Genomic DNA, 21,135 nt, shown 5'->3' on the forward strand with positions numbered 1-21,135 from the left:
GATAAGGTCTGTGACGTCGGCCTCGAAGAGGTTGGCCTGGTTGAAGCCGACCGTGGTCTTCACCCAGCTGTGGAGAATTAGTGGAGAGAAAAACGGGAAAAGGGAGAGAAAACAAAGATGAGAGCAGGAAATGGGTGAGCTATGGAGGAAGTCGGCAAACAAAAATGAGGAAGTCGACAAACAAAAATGAGAGCGAGAAATGGGTGAGCTGAGGAAGTTGGCTATGGAGGATGCGTGAGACAGCCAGCTATGGAGGGGCGGGAAATGGGTGAGTTGAGGAAGTCGCCTATGGAGCATGCGTGAGACAGCCAGCTATGGAGGGGAAGAGAGCAAATTAGGGGGGAAAAAGGGGAAAAGGAGGAGAGATGGGGGAGAGAACGGGAGGGGGAGGTACTCGGTAGAATTTTTTTTGAATTTTTTTTTTCTTTTTCATTTGGATGGCTGAGATTTAATCATTTTCATCCAATGGATGAAAAAAAATGGAGGCATAGTACCGAAGGAGGTATTGTAGAATTTTCCGCCAAACAAAGGCTCGCGTCGCGGGCCGAATTAGTCCAATGAATCCAGGACCAAGAGCATACTCGCAGCTGAGCCCACTCTAATTAACCATATTTCCAGAACCTCTTCTACTCTATTCCGCCTGTTGACACTTGATAGTAGGGTTTACAACATCCTCCTCCTGGCAATGGAGCTCGCCAACGCCCGGAGCGCACTCAAACGCAAACGAAACGACGCCATTGAACCCTTCGACAACGGCACCGCCGCCGCCGCTACCACCGACGTCTCCTCTATTGACCTCTCTCTCCTGGAGGCCGTAGAGAAGTCACAAACCACTGTGGAAGTTCTCGACCTGAAAACCCTAAAAAAGCTGGTCCTCGCCTTCGAGCGCCGTCTCCGTGACAATATCGAAGCCCGGTTGAAATACCCGGATCAACCCGATAAGTTCGCTGACTCCGAAATTGAGCTCCACGATGAGATCCAACGCCTTAAGACCCTCGCCGGTGGGCCTGAACTTTATCCCGATTTGGTCAATCTCAACGTAATCCCTTCTATTCTCGGCTTGTTGTCGCACGACAACTCCGACATCGCTGTCGACGTCGTTGGGCTCCTCCAAGACCTCACCGACGAGGACGTGTTGGAGGACAATGACGAGCCGGCTAGGGTTTTGGTGGACGCGTTGATTGAGAACAATGTGTTGGAGCTTCTGGTTCAGAATCTGACCCGGTTGTCGGAGTCCGACCCGGATGAGATGGCCGCGGTCTATGCTACCCTCTCCACCCTTGAGAATTTGATTGAGGTGAAGCCAGCTGTGGCGGAGATGGTCTGCGAAAGGACTAAGCTGATGCGGTGGCTGTTGGGAAAGATAAAGGTGAGGGAGTTCGATAGTAATAAGCAGTATGCATCGGAGATTTTGGCCATTTTGTTGCAGAACAGTGCAGCAAATCAGCGGCGGTTGGGGCAGATGAATGGGGTTGATGTGGTGCTTCAGGCGGTGGCAATGTACAAGTCACGGGACCCGAAGACAGCAGATGAGGAGGAGATGGTGGAGAATTTGTTTGATTGCTTGTGTTGCTTGTTGATGCCGTTGGAGAATAAAGAAAGATTCGTCAGAGCTGAGGGGGTTGAGTTGATGATCATTATTATGAAGCAGAAGAAGTTGGCTTATGGCTCCGCCATAAGAGCACTTGATTTTGCGATGACAAAGTATCCACCGGCATGTGAGCGGTTTGTGGATGTGTTGGGCTTGAAGACTGCATTTGCGGCTTTCATGGGTAAGGCAAGTGCCCAATCCCCTTTTCATTTTTGTAGGATTTGTGTTTAGGTTTATGCCTTGAAGATGATATCCTGTAAAGCATTGCATGTTTAATGGAGTTTGTGGTGATAGACATGGGAAGTTTAGGACTATGAGACTTTGGGTGATATTATCAAACTACTTAAAACAACTACAACAAGTGTAAAGAAGAATGGAGATAATGGAACCCCTCATCTTAACTCCCAATAGGCTCTGGACTACTTATCCAACTAGCAAAAGCAACAAGCACAAGGAACAATCCAATCCACTTTCACCGTCTTGATTCAAGGCCTTCCTTATTGTTTGTTGTTTAGAGGATTCTTGTTGTCATGATTTTAAGCTTTGTTGAAGTTAAGTTTAAGAACAGTACCTTTAGATGTTCCCTTTCTACAAACTGCATCTAAAAATTTGCCATGACTTGCTTGGAGACTAGATTGTTATTGATGAGTTGCTTTAGTCTTTTTAATCAGGATCCTCTCAGTGATCTTCTATAAGTTGGTATGTTATTTTCTTGGAAAAATGGATCAATAAATTCGAAACCAAAACATCTGCCAATCAACAACAAAACACCTTCCTACTTTCATCCACCCTGTTGAACACTTGGAGGTAGAATTCTCATTTTGGTTAACAATCCCCTTCTAGCAAGATTCCCTAGAAAATTTTATCAAATTCCCGTTGTTAATTCCTAAGTTGGTATGGTCTGCTTTTCCTGGGTTCAAACCCACTCTAACTCTACGCCTAGCAGTACCCTTGTGGGGCATGACCCTGAAAATCACCTGAATCTCCTTCTATTGAGATATTTATCCCCTAGAAGGACACCTAACTTTTGTTCCAAAGACTTCAAGTTGGTTTTTTTGGGCTCTCACATTAACAACTTTATAAGGAAGTTTAGAATTTGAATTACCTTTTTTAATTCATTAAATGTAGATTTTAACCTCTAATCAACTTCCTCCTTGAATAGAATCTTTACTTTCGAATAGTGAAGGAGGATGTGGTCTGTCTTTTCTTCTTCTTCTTTGCATATGTAGCATCTAATTTGGGATCATCCAACCCTTCCTTTTAAGCTAATCCAATGTTAGTATCTTGCCCCATATAGCTTCCCATGTGAGAAATTAACCCTTGATGGTACCCATGCATTCGAAACTATGCCAAAAGGAAATGCCTCCACCCTTCTATATGATTAAGAGGGATAGAAAGACTTAACTGAGAAATGCCACTCTTTGTGTTCAACCAAACAAAATTATCTTCAATGTCCATAATAATGGTCTGCTTTTGCAACCTCCCAAAGAGGACTTCTATCTTGTCTAACTCCCAATCATGAATTTGTTTTATAAACCTAGGGTTGCAATCTAAAGGTCTCTTTATTCACTAGTGAGAGGTGTTTAGATATATGAATCATGAAAGATTTGAATAAATTTCTTTTTCTGCATATCCAGACAGCTACAATCTATGCAATTTTATAATCCTTTGTGCATGCTATATAAAAAAATATAAATAGATGGCCAAGTGTATCTCTATTGTTCAACTGCTCTTTGCTCGATTTTTAAGCCTTTCAACCATCAAGATTTCTATCTAGTGTTAATATGCTTTCTTGTAAATTTTTCTATTAATTTATACTTTCTAAAACTTGTTTCATATTGTGAGCCAAAAGAAATACTTCAACAAGAGGGGTTTGGATTTTCTCATGTGATTGCCGAATCAGGATGTTTGTTAGGTTGTAGCAATGCATGTCCTGATGAAAGGGACGGAGGATTTCTTGTCATAACATAGGTGCATAAACTGATCCAAAAAGGTAATGTAGGTGCATTAGACAATTTGTGAATATTTGCAAACATTATTTATAACATTTAGGACTTGTTGATCAGTTGGCTTAAGTTTATGTTTACTAGTTTGAATTGAAATTTAAAAATCTTGGAACTTTAATGGATTCTTTTGTTGCTCCTTGTTAAAAAGTTCTTTCTTTCTTTCATATATACGTTTATCATATATCCTATTACTAAATTTACCCATTTAGGTTTCTTGAATTGCGACATGACGGGTTATTTTGAATGGAAAATAACTGTAGGTGGTGAATTGCTGCAGCCTATATGAAAGAGAAATATTGCTATAGCTGCTTTTTCTCTTTATATATCTATATATAAATCATTTTTTTGCATTTTCCATATGCAATGGCCATTCCTTTCTACTACTCTATCTCCTCCTCTCTCTCTCATGTCTTTGTGTGTGTTTGTGTGAGTCCACGTCTGGACATGCTAATCTCATGAGATGTGAAAATGGTTTTATTGCAAAGTACTAGAGCACCAACATTTTGTGAATTTTATTTTCTAAAGTTGTGAATTTTTTTTTCAACTACTTAAGTGAAAGTGAGTGTTGTTTTGGTGGTGGAGGAGGTTCAACGAGGAGGACCAAGTGTTGGAGACTTCAAGGGAGGAGTTCCTTATGGAAGATTGGTCTTCTAGTAAATTAGTTGTGTTCATTAAGTGTCTGGACATGCCAATGGAGGGTTATGAGATTGGAATTTTGAATCTTCTTAGAAAGTTGAAAGCCAGGAAGGAAATGAAAGGTAGGGAGTTTGGTAAGAGGAGGAATAAAGTCTCTTCAAAATTTACCTATCAAAAGAAGAAAAAAAGAGTCTCTTCAAAATTTGAAAGAGAATTAAAAAGATTGGAATGCATGGTGAACTTTTTAGGGGCAATAGGCAGTGGGAAGGAAGTTGACAATGGAGGTTGGGATGTAGTTCCAGTTTGTAAATGAAGATAAAAATTATCTCTTGGAATGTTAAGGGGGTGAATGACGGTGATAATTGGCCTCTAAGAAGGAGAGTGAAGATTTCTCTACTGGGGGAGCTCTCCCGTTGTTTGACTTTGAGGATATTTTTGATGTTGAGAGAGTGCTCCTAAGGGGTTTACAAAGGTTTAAGGAAAAGGTGCTACAAATGGATAGGTAGGGAATCTAGAGGTAGGATGCTATCAAAAAGTTCACATAAAAGAAGTATGGGCGAGAGTAGTGAGGCTCCCTCTACACCTTTGGTGTGGGGAGATTTTCAGATAGATAGGTGATTGTTGTGGGGGCTTTGTAGCAGTGGATGAACTGAGGGGAACGTTTTTTTTTTCCCAAAGAGTGTGATTTGGAACCTCGGGTGCCTTCCAAAGTTAGTTTTTTTGTGTGGGAGGCTAGCTTAGGAAAGATTTTTACAATTGATCAGCTCCAGAGAAGAGAGTGGTCTATGGTAAATAGATGTTTTCTTTGTAAAGAAGAGGAAGAATCCACGGATCACATCCTCCTCTACTATGCCAAGGTTAGTGTTCCTTGGAAGTTGCTGTTTTCTCTTTTTGGTATCCAATGGGTGCAAGCTGCTACAGTTAAGGAGGCTTTCCTAGAGTGGCATGGTCCCTTTGTGTCAAAGGTCGTTTGAGAATGAAGAGCATTCACATCATTATTTGAAGATTTCTTTCTTAAGTATTTGTTTTAATGGGTGAAGATGTACATAGAGATAGGTTCCATGTCTTTATTTGATTTTGTAGAGTGGTTGGATTCTTGTTAAGAGAGAGTGTTGTTTTTTGTGTTCTCTCTGGTTCAATGTGCTTTTTGGCTTGTTTTGTATATACATTTTGTGTACTTTGTTGCCTCATTTTTGGCGCTTTTTAATATAGTTGCATTTGTTGCCTCATTTTTGGCGCTTTTTAATATAGTTGCATTTGTTGCTTATATATATATATATTTTATTTTTTTATTGCTTGATTTTGTCCAATTGGAAGGTTATGATTTTATGATTTGTTCATGTCTTTTTTCAGATTCCTATGAGCAAGAAGAATAAGAAAGAACGCTACCAAGAAGAGTTAGAAGAGCGTATTATATCATTGATTGCATCATTATTTGGTAAGAAGGCAAGTGAATATCATAACTCAAAGTTTCTTATTTATATAAATATTCATATACTCTGAAGAGGAATATCGTCTTCATCATTTTGTGATCAACTGGTAGAATTTCATTACCTAAATATAGAAGCATGTAAATGTGTATTATATTGGATTTATTCATTAGCATGCACTATCCATTAGTTTCATAGTTTGTAAGTGCATTCTTTTCATCTATAATGATAACAGTCAATTGAGTTTCTCGGGTATGTCCTTTGCAGGTGGAATCTTGAGGGGTTCTAGAAGGGATAGATTGTTAAGTAAGTTTGTGGAAAATGAGTGTGAAAAGATAGACCGTCTTATGGAACTTTACATAAGGTGCTGACTGGCTCTTTGTTTCTATCTTTTAATAAGTGAAATGACTTCTTGAATTGCCTTTGTTTATGCTTATCAACAACCATGTCTCCTTTCTTCCCCACACCTAACGGTAGAACACAACTACAAAACACACACAGACACACCTCCATCCACCCACACACCTCTGATGGGGAGCTTTTGTGTAAGGCTTATATTAGAATCTCATGAACTTTGATCCTTTTCAGATATTCGGACAGAGTTAAAGCTGAGACCAAAAGGATGAACCAACTTAAACTTGATGATTTAGAGGTTGTTTAACTTTTCTTTCATAGTTTCCTTTTTGATTAGCATAGTAAGAATATAAAGCCATTTTATGATGACTTTCTCTTTTATTTAGTGCTAATGTTTGTGCCTTGCATTTAATAGATGGATGAAGATGAAAGATACAATCGACGACTGGAGGCTGGACTTTACACTCTTCAGGTTAGTGGTTTTCTTTGGACATGTTCCTATGAACACTAATTAATTGGCATGAATTTGCAGAATTTTCTAGCTCACATATGATAACATTATGCTACTTTATTTATAAATAAGAGTATAGAAAGAAGCCACTAAGCTATTGTAATATATTCTATGATGAAATGTGCAGGTAAGGGAATTATTTGTAAGTCGGAAGTTGAGAAGGCTTTTGATCATGTCAATTGGGACTTCTTATTAGTAGTTTTGGATATAATGAGTTTCGGCCTTAAGTGGATAAGTTGGATCAAGTGGTGCATGTCAATGGCCTGTTTCTCTGTTTTGGTAAATGGAATCCTTTCTAATTACTTTTAGAGTTCTGGAAGGTTAAGGCAAGATGATCCTTTATTTCCATATTTGTTTAACCCAGCTATGGGGGCTCATTCTTCTATTCTAAATAGGGAAAGCATGGGGGATTCATGTCATGTATCTCAATTGGGGGGAGAGGAGGAGATGGACTGGAGGTGTCCCATTTACTATTTCCTGATGACACTCTTATCATTTATGATACCTCAAATGGGAAATGTGAAGTACTTGAATTGGACTTTCATGTGGTTTGAGGCAATCTCAAGCATCAAGATCGATTTGGAAGGAAGTGAGTTAATTCCTAATGGGAAGATTGCTAATATGGAAGAACTTACTAGAGTCTTGTGGTACAGAGTGGGGACCCTTCCTTCTAGATATCTTAGTCTTTTATTGTAAGCTCCTTTCAAGTCAACTCAAGTGTGGGATGTGATTGATGAGAGATTTCAAAAACAATTTGCTATGTGGAAAAGATAATACTTATTAAAGGGAGGAAGACTGGCTTTGATTAAGAGTACCCTTTCTAATTTGCCAATTTACTTGTCCCTCTTCACTATTCCTGGCAAAGTAAGTTTGAGGCTAGAAAAGATCCAAAGGAACTTCCATTGGGGGAAAAGCCCTTGAGAGCAAGCCACATTTGGTAAATTGGTCACTAATTTGCCAAGAGAACCGAAGTGGGGGTTTGGGTATTCTACCTTTAGCAAAGCTTTGCTTGCAAGTGACAATGGAGATTTGCTTGTGAGAGTGACTCCCTTTGGAGGCAGATAATTTCAAGGAAGCATGGGAGGAAGTGGGGTATGGTCTCTAGAGGAGTGAGGACAGGGTATGGGATGGGAGTGTGGATGGCTATTAGAATTTAGAAGTGGATGGGAAGACTTTAAACTTAGAACGATCTTTAGGGTAGAACATGGGTAGAGAGTAAACTTTTGGACGGATAGGTGGTGTGAGGAGTGAGGATGAGCCCTTAGATGAGGGCTTTCTCCACGCTATTCTCCATCGTATCTACCAAAGATATGCATGGGTAGCTAAGATGTGGGATGGCCTATGAGGATGATTTTTCAAGATGGTCCATTGTTGGAGTCCCCTCTCACAAGATCTCCCAAGGGATCAAAGAGGAAGGAGTCTTCGGTTCCTTAAAGGGCATTGGCCTACTCTTCTAATGATTTGTCCATTTCTAAGTTGGTGGCATTTAGTTGGTTTCTAGGCATGTTAATTGAGGGGTTTTAAGCAAAGATATTAGCGCTTATTAAAAAGATGGAGGCATGGGGAAGAAGACGAAGGCTCCAACAAAGAAGAGGAAGGCCTTAACATCTTTGAGAAGGAACTTTGAAAATTAGAATACTTTATGAACTACAAAGGAACAAAAGGAAAAGAAAGTAGGAATGGAAAGGATGGTTAAGAATTAGGAATGATGAAAAGAGACATCGTCAATGGATTTTAGAATTCTTTTTTGTAATTTAAGAAAGGCTAATGATGGGGAAAAAAGGAAGATTATTAAATCTCTCATTAGGTCTTAGAAAGTTGATAAGGCATGTTTGTGGGAAATAAAGTTAAAGAAATGTCAATGGAGTTGGTGAGGAGCTTAAGGGTAGGAAGACTTTTAGATTGAGAATAGTAAATGCTTTGGGGGCAATTAGTGGTATTGTGGTCTCCTGGAATGATAAAGATTGTTGGAATTAGTTGGAATGGAAATAGGTCGAAAGGATGGGTGACCATTATTTTATGAGCCTCATTTACCCTTGCACCTTTGCACTATTAGTTATCCTTTGCTAGCCAATTGGACCGGACCATTTCTACATATGTAGCCTTCCACACCTTTCTCACCTTCACTTTTATTCTAAGAGGGGCCTTTTGGTGTACCTTACATGGGCAAGGCATTTTGGTTATGGACCTCGTGACCCAAACATCTTAGATATTCATCCATCATGATCACTAGAGTCATTTTGCTTAGCCATTTTCATATCATTTGGATTCTAGTGACCTGATCCACTTTCTGTGTCCCTAGTTTCACTTTTTGGACATTTTGGTTCTTACAGATGCATCCCTAGTTTTCACTGTTAGGAGATTTCGGTTGTAGCAATCATGTCCCACATTCTTTGCTTTTAAGAGATTTTAGTCATCTTGATCATGCCCCTAGTTTCACTTTTAGGAGATTTCAGTTATTGTGGCCACCTTCCTAGTTTTTTATTTTTAGGAGATTTTTGTCATCGCCATCGCATCCCTCATTTTATATGCAAAAAGATGGGATACAGTCTAAGACCCAAACTACTTAAAAGAAACTTTAATAGATGAGAAGCAGTTTGAGCCTGAAATCACCTAAAAGATAGAAACCAGGAACGCTGGCGCGATGACTGCCATTTCCTAAAGAAACAAAATTAGGGATGCGGTCACAATGGAGGAAATCTCCTAGAAGTAAGAATCAAGGATGCAATGTTTGAAATCCCCTTACACATCTACCCACTAAAAAAATGCTGCATGCACTCTACCTTCTGTATCACCTCCTTTTCTTGTAATTGGATCCACATTATGTCTCCCACCTCAAACTGAGCCTTTCTTTTCACTACTGTGGAGAAGACTCCCTTCACATTCCAAACTGTTCTTCCCACCATTGTTGAGGATCCTCCTTCCGAAAGCGCTTTCTTAGACACTAAAGCAGGAGGACTCACCTAGATAGGATGGTGTACCCTAAGGCCTTTCTTACTAGGAACACCAACAAGAATTTGTTTGCTTTCCCAATACACATGGCACATTGAAGGAAACGACTTGGCTCTGTTATTGTGCAATTCTAGAAAGTATCTGCTTCCCATTTCCTTCTAAACCTTGCGGTGGGGTTTTCAACATTCTCTCTTCTGCAATGTATGCTTTGTGGCTGTTTGCCTTTTGTTAATATATTCCTTGCTTATTTATCAAAAAAAAAAAAAAAAAAACATTCTCTCTTCTGCAAGCTTCTACTCCTAACAACCAAGAGCTCTGTGAACTTCATCAAATTGAAGAAACATTTGCCTCTCTCTAGATCTATACCTTTTCACCATCCCTTGATCTCTTCAATAGAAAATTCATAACTTGGATTCCACTCCAAACCAGGCCTTTCTACCCATGGTCATAGGCTTTTTGAATTTAATGGATGTCAACACGACATCTATTTCTAATTCCTTTTTTGATAGGTAAAGCAAAAGTACCTGGCCAGCTGGAAAAATTGGAGTAGATATAAAATTTCAACAGGTAGACTCTAGACATAGAATATGTATGCATGTGTGTGTTTAAGGTTTGGTTTTGTTTTGCTTTGCTTGTGTTGTGTATGCATGATTTATAGTACATTGTGTGGTGCTTTTCTTATGCTCTAAAGGCACATCACTTTCTTCTCAGTGGTTTTTTATGTGTTGGTGAGGCTGTCAAGCAATAGTCCATAAGAAGGAAAGTTTTGTTGTTGAAATGATCAAAATGTTTAAGGTTCAACCTTCACATTTAGCCTGTTAAGGAGTTGACTTAGATCCAAAAGGCCAGAAGTAGGAGCCAAATTGCTTCATTTGTTTATGAAAGTTCAATTCCATCTTTGTTGCATGAAGTATGCAGTTGCATTTCTGGATTATATTGTCCTTAATGAGTATGGGTCTGCTTATGGATTTTAACGGGGTGCTTTTCTAAAAATGAAAATGATATGTGATAAAAAAGGCATGAATGTGTCACATGTTTTTATGAACAAAAAATATCATCCTCTGTTCATATTATCCTTTTGGATCTGGGATATTCTAATTCCAGTTTTACATGGACTAGAAAAATGGTTGTGGTCTGAGCTTAGCAATGATGGCTTGACAGAGTATTAGTAATTTTGGTTTGACGAAATGATTCAGTCATGGTCTTCCATTCTGTTGTCTCCAAAACCATACTGAAAGTTAATCATGATAAGCTAAGTCACTTCTATGAATTTCATCCCAAGATCCTATATTTAAAATCTTTTTTTTTCCTTTCAATTTTAAGCATTGGATTTTGTTGTTCTGCTTAGAGCTTTCAATATTTTCTTCGTTAATGCGTAAACCTTTTTATCCTGCAGTTGATTTCAATCATTTTGGGTCATCTTTGGTCTTCTGAGTAAGTTTTTGCTTCCAAATTATATTCTTATCTGTTTGTCTATGTGGTGTTATTTACATATTTGATCATGATTTTGCTTGATCCCTCTGTTTGACTTTGCTAATGCTTTAGGAATCCCCGGATGCGAGCGAGAATTGAACTACTACTCAAGCAGCAAAGAATTACCAAAGAGGACATCATAGATATACTTCAGGTAATTTTTTGATATTATTAACCATCTATTTATTATTTTGTTTTTTTGAAGTTTATTGCATATTTATATTTTATAGATGATGGTCATGCTTTTGAAGTTTGATATTGATGTAAACTGGGTAGTCATAAAAGTGGTGATATTTCATTCAGTTTGGATCTTTGGTTAAATTGTCAAAAACATTCATTATATAAATTTTATGGAAAACAGTTTTTAGTAATAAACCAATTTCAGTTATGTCCTTTTGGACTCGTTTTAATTTAATGTATAGTTTTTACCTATAAAAGAGAGTAATAAGCAAATTTCTTGGAAGAAATTGTTATGCTGTTATGCATATGACTTCTAAAAGTCAAAAATTGCAGGATATGTCTTTGGCTATGGACATGAAATAATTCAATAAGAACTTCACACAATCAACATAGGCTTTAAGTGCTGAGTTTGAATGTAGGTCTTTAGAATCTAATTGTTCAGGACATATCCAAATCAATTTGATTCAGTAATTCTCTCTCTCCCTCCCTCCCTTCCTCCCGCACCAATTACTTGAATCATCCACATGTTCCCTTTTTCCATGCCATTTTATTTAGAGCCACATGCTGCATAAAATCATTTGCTGTATGTCTTTTCCTTTGCCCCAAGTTTGATAGGCAGGCAGAAGACATGATCTGAATCTTCTATGAAACCCATAAGGGAAAGGTTAGCTCTCTAAGAGTCAAAGCCATTTGAAAAAAGGGTTTTAGGGGAGTCTTTCAACAGTTGATATGAATTTTCCTTCTTGGAAATTCTGTTGTCGTGCTTGTTTCATATACACCAAAACAAGAAAAAAAGCACCAAATTCCACATTTTCCTCAGATTTTTTTTTAATTACATTTTAGTTCTGGTCCAGCTTAGAGGAAGCAATCTGAGTGGAGTTTGGAAAAATCCATTGTAGATGAAATAAAGCTAGAACAAGGTCTCAAAGCTTCCAGGCTTTGGCACTATGAACTAGAATATGACTAGCTAACTCCTTCACCCAATACAAATAACACATGTTGACCAATGTCCATTCTCTTTTCATCAGCTGATCAACTGTCAAAATCTTCTCCCAAATGGCTTCCCATATGAATAAGCAACCTTGGAGAAGATTTTGGTATTCTAGAATTCCAGATTGGGACCAGAATTCCAGATCTGTGTAGCTGGAAACTTCTTAAAAGATTTCAGAACTTGGAGAAAAATAAAGAAATAGAGGCAGGTGTCATACTTGGGATCCTAGAAGCTTTGGCTATGAGAGCCTCATTCGTGATAGACACCTGGGTAATCAATGCCTCCATGACAAGAAGGTGATTGGGGCCCCAAGCCTCCACCGAGATGTAGAGGACATTTTGGGTTTGGTGTCTCTTCACAAAGAAGAAAAAGCTCTAGATTCCACCATGGACCTCCAACCCTCTCTTCAAATTAAGGGTTATGGGTTCCCCTGCTCTTTGGCACATACCAACTAAGGATGAAAATATCAATTTTTACAAATATATTGGTAGTTGAGTTTAATGAATATATTGGGAAATATCGGTGAAAATTTGATAAAAAAGGGGGATGAAAATTAATCAAAACTCATAGATGTTGGGAAAACTCCAAAAAAATAAAAAAATAAAAATAATGATAGGAGATAAACAATAATACATGTATTGAAGTTATTTTAATGAAGAAATTGATATATGTATGATAAATTTGTAACATTAGGCAATAATATATTAAATTTGAAAACATATTAGTATTAAAATGATAATATATTTAGTTTAAATGTATTAAAGAATAGAAAACAAACGATGATATATATATATATATATATATATTTAGAATATTGAAAATTTTATTTATAAATTTACATTTGACTTATATTTAATTATTAGACAAAAGACATAATAAGATAATTAAAATTAACTTATTTAAAATAATTTTATTTTTAATTAATGTATAATATAACATATAAAAGATACTCATAATATGTGTATTGATAATTTCATGTGCAAATGCAATACTAAAGAATATTTCGTCCAACAGCATGGGCCTTTTATCGCAAACACAAGGACCTGGGTTCAAACCTTGGTCATGTTATGCTTTAAAGTGTTTTCTTTCCTGTTCAAGTTAATGCTTTAAATTGTTTTTATCTCGTTCTAGTAAAAGCAATCCCACATCAGAAACAGGGAAGAAAATAATTGCCTATTTAATGAGGTGGTGTCCCTTGCATTGTCAAATATGACTTGTGGGCTGTGGGGCTGAGGCCCATCACTTGGCCCAGTACCCATTAATTTAGAATTTTGGTATTAAATGGAAATGTGGTGCTGATGTTGCACTGAAAAAATCGGCCATATTACTGAAAAATCGGTAAAATATCTATATATTGCCAATAAGTCGGCGAAAAATGGGAAAAAAATTCCAAAATTTCGGAAGAAAGAGATATTGGCCCCACTTATCGTGTCAGGGCTGTCTGATACCCAATAAATCAATGAAATATTGCTGATTCATCCAGATGTTTTCATCCTTGATCCCAACAACATGGGGCTATCCTCTGGACTGTGTGGCTGCCCCTCTAAAATAGTTGGGCCCAGCCTACAAGAGACTCTCCCTCTTTTTAAGGCTTGCAAGGCCCTGACTAAGAGAGCCCATTGTGACTTTGGCCCTCTACAGAAAGGTGGGGCTGGCCCTGGCCCTCATCTGCACCTATTGAGGACTTTTATGGCTCAGTTTGCTTTATCAGACTGCTTCTCCACACTTGAGCCTACTTCATTGTAAGATGCCTTCTCATCCTCCACAACTTCACTTTGGGTGAAGCCCATCTTCCTGTCAGGCCTGCAGTCACCCCCAGGCAGATTTTCCCTCCATCTATAGCAAGCCTTAGGGGACCGCTGTATGTTCAGCATTATGTTGCAGAGGGGATTAATTTGTGGTGCCCAGCATTACGTCTTAAAAAATTGCTGGTGTCATAGCCTGTTTTACAGCATCTTCCTTTTAACTTGTTGGATACTGTATGTTCAAATGATACCCTACATGCACCTTCCCACTTGTTCCATTCGGATTAAGTTATGGATGACATCCTATATAAACATGCAACATGTTGCATGGGTTCAGATGTAGGTGTTGGGCTTGTGTCTAGGTGTTTGATCCTTCACACAAATTTTTTATTCGGAGATTCTGCTAAAAGGGATCTTAATAACAATTATGGACACTTGGAAACAATATAAAAGTGCAAATAAAAAAAATAAAAAAAATCAACTAGATATTAATAAAAGACAAAGATATCTGTGATAAGAACTCTCCATCTTTTATCTTTTATCCGTATCTTTATCTTTTTTATCCCTAAATATTTTTTATGCATCTTCCAGTGTATTTTTTCAATGTAATTGTTTGTATAGAAGTTGAAAAGAAAAAACCTATAAAAGACAAACAGCCTGATCTGGAGAGTATTAGTACCCACACCCATACACTTGTGATGTGTTGGAAAATCTGAAACTAGCTTGGGTTATCTAGAAACTTAAAAAATTTTCAAAACAGTTTATTATTTAGCCAATAAAAACATGTTTTAATTACAGAATTTTGGTTTAAGTTCTGAAGAGTGCTTTCTTTCTCCATTTTCCCGATGTAAATGATATGTAAAAAATCTCATTCTTCTTCCTGCAGGAACTGATATTCCTAAATGCATTAGATTTTAAGTACAATACTGATAGACTTCACTAGTATTTTGATTATACTGTGCAACTTTTGCTACTCTCTCTAGTTTGGGCTTCCCACACATTTCTGACCTTTAAACATCCTTCTCATGATAAGCAACATAGTGCTTTCACAGCTCATCTCTCCCCTTAATTTTAAAGAAGCAACTCCTCCACCTTAAAAGGGTGCGCCAAAGTATATGTGATGTATACAAGAAGTTCCATCAGGCGTGCAAAAAGGAGAGAGAGCAAAAAATAACCTGCCTCTATCTACTTCGAGGTCAACCAACTATAAAGCTTATTATGGACATGGAATAGTCATATATGCACACAAAAAGTTACACATAATCCCAAAAGGTACACATAAAAGAAGATTTGATTTCTTGATCTGACTGCTCAGTGTCTTTGAATGAACTCCTATTTCTTTTCATCCTCACATCCAGAAAATACACAAAGGAGTGGCCTTCCAAGCTTTCTTCCTCTTCTCCACAAAAGAATCATGGCAACTGAGAAGCTTTCTTCTTACTGAAGAGTACATTGCTTTGGTCACTCCAAAAAACTAGTTGTCACAAAATTCTTGCTTTGCAGTAGTCTTGGAGCATATGATCAGTTGACTCCTCTTCCCCTTTACACATGGCATCCGTTCAGTATACTCCATTCCCTTGTTTTGAGTTGGCCTAGCATTAAGATCATTTCGCATACAGATTCCTAAGCAAAGAGGCTCGCCTTCATAGGAAACCCAAGGGTTCCACATTGTGCTTGTTGGGAAAGCCTCACTTCTTCACTATGATAATGAATAGTAGTTAGATTTAAAAAAGAATTTGCCACACATAGTTTCCTTCCAAAAAAAATAAAATAAAATTGATGCTGATTATAGTTTTCTAAAAAAGGTCTCCACTCCCTCCAATTCCCAATCATGCAACTATCTGTGAAACCGGGGATTCCCCTGTCCCTCTTCTCCAACTTGCTCCCACATCTTTGCTACTTGAGTGTCTTATCAGCGGCTATAGAGAATAGCACCGGAAAGGATTCTTCCAAAGAACTTTCCTCACACCAACTAGCTTTCCAAAATTTTATCCTCCTTCCATTACCACAAAATGTGTCTTATTTTTTGTATCACCTCTCTTTGCAACTCCCCCTTTATACATCATCTCCAAGATCTAGTGGTCTTCCTGGATTATATTACGTAGCATCTTCAGTAGTGAGTGAAGACTCACTTTTGCACGTATCGCACTTGGATCAAAATATGCTACTTCTAAGCATTTTTGGCTTAATATATCTTATAACATTCTTTTCACTTAATAGCAATTGAAGTGTATGAAGACATGCCTACCTTAGCATCAGGAGCACAATTCTACCTAGAATTATGTGATGCTTTGTGTCCTTGAGATATGAGATGCAATTTTTATTGAAGGTTAAAGATATACCTGGAGTGATGTACAAGGAACCTTTTTATTTTGTTTTATTTTTTTATTTTAATGACTCCAAGAGGGTAATGTTCCACCTAGCTTGGTAGTTAGATTTGCTGGCTGTCACTTTGTCCTCAAAAGTCATTTTCCCTCACCAAAATAGCTTTATGCTGTTCTTGCTGGTTTCTTATCACTTGATTATCATCATGGGAAGTTTGAAAGAAATGATGATTGGAAAAAAATAATGAGGTAAAAGGGTAGGAAAGAAAAAAAAAAATGAAAACAAAATAAGTTGAGATAAAAAATATTCTCCTATTTGCTCCAATTTTTACCCCTTCTATCAGGCGAAGTGAAGAATTTTGAAATGTAAAAGTTTCTACATAATACCATTTTATGGTGAACCAAATAGGGCCTTGAGATTTTTTTCCCCATATTTTCCATTTTATGTTACAATTATCCTCTGGATAGTCACTTCAGAGGTGACTCATTCATTTATTTTTTTGGCCTTGATTGGTTCTAAACATCACTTGTGTGGCATTATGGAACTTCTATGATAAAGAAGTTATTTTGTTTGAATTCTGATGCTTCAAAAATTAAAACTAAACTCATTTGAAACAAAAACCTGAATTATAGTCCTTTATTTATGAGTGATGAATGACATGTTCTTCTGTGATGGTCAGTGATTGGAATGTGTATCAGGTAACACTGATGAATATGTGTGCATGTGTTGTGAATTATAGGAATATCATGACAACATTGGAGATGTTGATGGACCGGAGGAAAAGGAGCGTGCACAGGCAAAGATCCAAAAGTTCATCTTAGCCTTTTGACCAATTGAATGATTCCTCGCAGTTCAAACCTTGAAAGAAGGTTTTTGGTTCAGGCAGGCATGTAATTTATATTATCGTTTATTTGAATATACATTGGTTGAGGGTTAGGTTTGAAGTGGATGCATCAGTGATGTGATTTAGTCATACTTCGGTTTGGTACTGATTGAGAATATGTCAGCTTAATGTTTAAGCTTCTCAACAGCCAAAAATGCCCACATCTAATTACAGTTTTTAGAATATGGTGGCATCACAACCGGACTTGACAATTTTTGGAATTGACCCAATTTTTATCTTACACGAGTTTTACTAGTTGATATTGTAATTGTGTTGAAAATGCAAGGAGGCCATGTCATGGTTTTCAGAAGTAAAGACATTATATAGAGGATTCAAAATAAAGACAGATTGGGCTGAAAGGAACGTTTTCAAGATTCTATTCTACGATGATTTAGAAGGTGCATAACGCACGCCCTACCGGCCTATTTGACCGATAAATTGAAAGAGGCAAGTGAAGGAGCTAAAAACAAAAGGAATGGATCCAAGGGGGTTCCATCTTTGTCACATACCGTATAAGAATGGAAGGAAGGAGCTAAAAAGAGTGGAAGGAATTGACTTCCATCATTGTGAAATGAGAAATAGCCGTCTCTAAATTGTGGTTGCATGGCAAGGGCTTTGTCCAATTCCTTCCAGGTAACTTGTGGCCCTGTAAACAAGAGGGGCAACTACTTACACCTCATATTAACACCTTTGGAAGGAGAGGAAGTTGTCCAGTTTGTGCCTCCTGTTCGCAAAGGAGAATTTATTTGTTTATTTATTTATTATTATTACTATTAAAGCTTCTGCCCTAAGGAAGGCCCTCTGCACTCCTTCCTCATGGCATTAGGTTGCTTCATTTTAATCCATTTAAAATTGATTAAGCCTATGTTTGATCCTCAAAAAATAAAAGGAGAAAAGGTGGGAAGTAAAGATAAAGGGCAAAAAAAATAAAATAAAATTATTTGAAGTAAATAAATTATTTTAAATGTGTTTTACTTATTTTAACTCTTTTATATGAAGATTAGATAGTTTAATTTAATTTTTGAATTAATTTTAATTATATTTAACATTTTTTTATATTTTTTCTAGTATTTTTTTCTTAGTACTTCTCGGGAACCAAACATAGCCTTAACTTGAGGGAATTGCTAGAGTTCCATATAGTCCTTTCTTAGTGTTGAAGCCCCTTAATAATCTGCTGGAGGGAGGCAGAATTTGGAACTCTGCCCCTCTAGATACCAAGAAGTAGGAGAGGATCAAGATCTCTGTAGAAGGGAGATATAGGGAACATCAATGGAACCCCCCCTGTTAAGAGAGGGAAATAAACAGACCTATGGATATAAATGGTTACTTACACACCTAAGAGTACTAGTAACAGGTGAATGTGTGCCTCTAGCTGCATACTAGGTCAGAAACTAAACGAATGAAGTCATCAACCTTGCTCAACTCAATAATATAATGAGAGTCCATGAAAACTGGACATTCTTGATTCATAAAATACAATTCAAAAACATACAAACAAAATTCTATTTTCCTTTTGTCTTTTCAAACCCTGATCTACAAGATGGTTGAATGGCATGGTAGATGCATGTAGTTGTTCATCTTTGGCCCTTGCATGGGGACCAATTAGTAGACAACAAAGCTCGTGTGCAAAATCCACCATCTCGGAAGAAAAAGGGGAATATAAAAGGAAGGAGACCAAGACAGGGAGAATGAAAATGAGGAACCGCCGTTGAGGGTGATAGTGAAATAAGGGACAAAGGTAAGAGCATATTGACCTTAGTTAACTAGTATAAAAGTATTAGAAATACAAGGGCCAGAACGAAGGCTTACTTGGGCTACCATGGAAAGAAAGCATTGTGGAGCTTTAAGTGAAGAAATGCTGCATAGGATGATCAAGGCTGTATAGTGAACCAAGGTTCAAAGTATCGGCCGAGTCCTATCCACCTCAACACTAGTTGCAATAAGTCTGATACTAGGTATGATGAGTCCAATTACGAGATTCTCAATTTCATCCCATTAACCTTGTTAAAATATTCAATTTTAACCATCATGCCAAAATCAATACACCTCAAGATCCTCCAAGTCAATGATTAATACCACGGCTTTGAATCATGTAGTGAACAAATGAGAAGAGGATTGGTCATTGATCAAGGAATGGGGAGTAGATGGATGGCTAAATATACGATATAGGGACTGACTGTAGGCGTGGGACAAGAAAACAGTCATGAGGAATGCAAGTTGTCTAGGCACAAAATGGGATTTACACAAGGGATACTGAAGTGGCATGGGCAAATTGAAGTATGAAGCAATCCAAGGCAGTGACGTCCAGAGGAGGAGAATTAGTAGGCACGATGCGATTGAATGGGAATGTAGGATGGAATATGTTGGGAATGTCATATTTTTAGTAATAATATTTTAACTAGGTTCAGTCTTTGTATATATTTCATTAGGAACAAAAAGATATATGGCGGAGAATATATTTCCCCTCCTTTGCCTATGAGTAGGTGCTGTATGCATAGAAATGGGCTTCAATCTTGCTCAATAAACATATTCTTTATTTAATTTCCATGGTTTCTTAACTATCTCCAGGCACTCTCTTGAATTATTATTCCTAGTAAATTATGAGAATTAGGCATTGTGCCTCTAAAAGCCGATTCAGAGCTTAATTCTAGGAGGGTGTTTCAGTGGATTGGGATGATCTACCATTAGAATACTAGCATTAGTGGGGTTAGACATGAAAAAGAACTTAAGTCCTTTACTAGCAAGGCATAACAGAGAGCCTAGTATAGGCATGAAGGTCTTAGACTCACATGCGTAGGAGCTTATCAAAATCAAATTGATAAGATTCGCCCATTTGACTACCATAATGTGTCAGCCTGAAAGTCCATTTGACACCAAATTTAAAAGTGTTTTTACCTTAAAAAAAAAAGTGTTTTTGAAAAAAATTAAATTTTTGATAAAATTTTAAAAATAATTTTAAAAATCTGAAAATTACTTTTAAGGTTGAAATTTCACTTATAGTGTTTTTTTTTTTTGGAGAAACACTTATAGATAATTCTCCTAAAAAACACTTTTAAAGAAAATATTTTCACTAAAAATACTTTGAATAAAAACACTACCAATTGAAATCTTAATCTAGTTTACACTTTGAATAAAAACACTACCAATTGTAATATTAGAGTTTGTTTGGTGGGGTTTTTAGGAAGCGCTTTTAATATTTTTAATACTTGAAAATTTTTATTATTTAAATATTAAAAATGTTAGAAACATTTTATAGAATCACTCCCAAATGTACTCTTAATCTAGTTTATTGTCCCATGAAGTGCATCCATCATAAACATTGTGATTCTTAAGCTACCACTATTGATAATTACTCTAAGAAGGTAGAACCAAAGATGAAAATGTCAATTTTGAAAGATATATGGGTAACTTGATTTTACGGATATATTAAAAATATCAGTGAATATTTTGACATGAAATATTGATGGGTAAAAAATTAATCAAAATTTATGAAAATGTGAGAAAAAACTTTAAAAAGTAATAAATAAGAAATAATATACATGTTCAATTTTTTCCTAAAGAAATATATGTATAATATATTTTTGTGTCATTTTTTTAATAATATATCGAATTTAAAAACACATTAAATTTAAAATTATAATATATTTAATTGGAATAAGTTTTTTCATTTAAAAATATTGATAATTTTATTTATAAATTTATATTTGTTTCGGATTAAAATATTATATAAAAGGTATAGTAAGATAATTAAAATTGATTTAATTATGATAGTTTTATTTTAATTAATTTATGTAGTATATATTAACCTCTATACGAAAGCTTTATAGAACTGGAGATTTGATTTAGTGGTACAAGCAAACTAAACCTATGCTTGAGTGCTTGGGTTCGTCGAACCTCCAGATTGGTGGTGGTTGCGCACCTTAGGAACTCTCTCCATTAGCATCGAAGGTCTTATATAAGCTCAAGAAGACAAAAAATGGTGGTGAATATATTGAGGAACCCACCTTAATAGGCCATGACTGTGACTCTATGGTCTCTTTGATAGAAGTTGTACTGTA

General features: G+C 36.8%; 1 protein-coding gene across 1 annotated transcript; it reads left to right on the top strand.

Annotated features, from left to right (window-relative positions):
- The first annotated feature begins 521 nt into the window (after positions 1-521).
- Positions 522-17,332, top strand: LOC100261020 (uncharacterized). Its single transcript, XM_002265415.4, has 8 exons — positions 522-1,777; positions 5,587-5,671; positions 5,931-6,027; positions 6,252-6,315; positions 6,433-6,489; positions 10,877-10,914; positions 11,026-11,107; positions 16,934-17,332. Exons 1-8 carry the CDS (start codon positions 686-688, stop codon positions 17,021-17,023), a joined length of 1,605 nt encoding a protein of 534 aa, XP_002265451.1. The 5' UTR covers positions 522-685; the 3' UTR covers positions 17,024-17,332.
- Positions 17,333-21,135: the final 3,803 nt, after the last annotated feature.

Source organism: Vitis vinifera, chromosome 13 (genome assembly GCF_030704535.1).
Source record: "Vitis vinifera cultivar Pinot Noir 40024 chromosome 13, ASM3070453v1".
NCBI lineage: Eukaryota > Viridiplantae > Streptophyta > Magnoliopsida > Vitales > Vitaceae > Vitis > Vitis vinifera.

What these genes read in the sequence shown, in the direction of transcription:
- LOC100261020 (XM_002265415.4), top strand. Translation starts at nt 686, where the DNA reads ATGGAGCTCGCCAACGCCCGGAGCGCACTCAAACGCAAACGAAACGAC. An exon ending in TTAAACTTGATGATTTAGAG is followed by an intron (nt 6,316 to 6,432) that starts GTTGTTTAACTT and finishes TGCATTTAATAG; the next exon opens with ATGGATGAAGATGAAAGATA. An exon ending in CTGGACTTTACACTCTTCAG is followed by an intron (nt 6,490 to 10,876) that starts GTTAGTGGTTTT and finishes TTTATCCTGCAG; the next exon opens with TTGATTTCAATCATTTTGGG.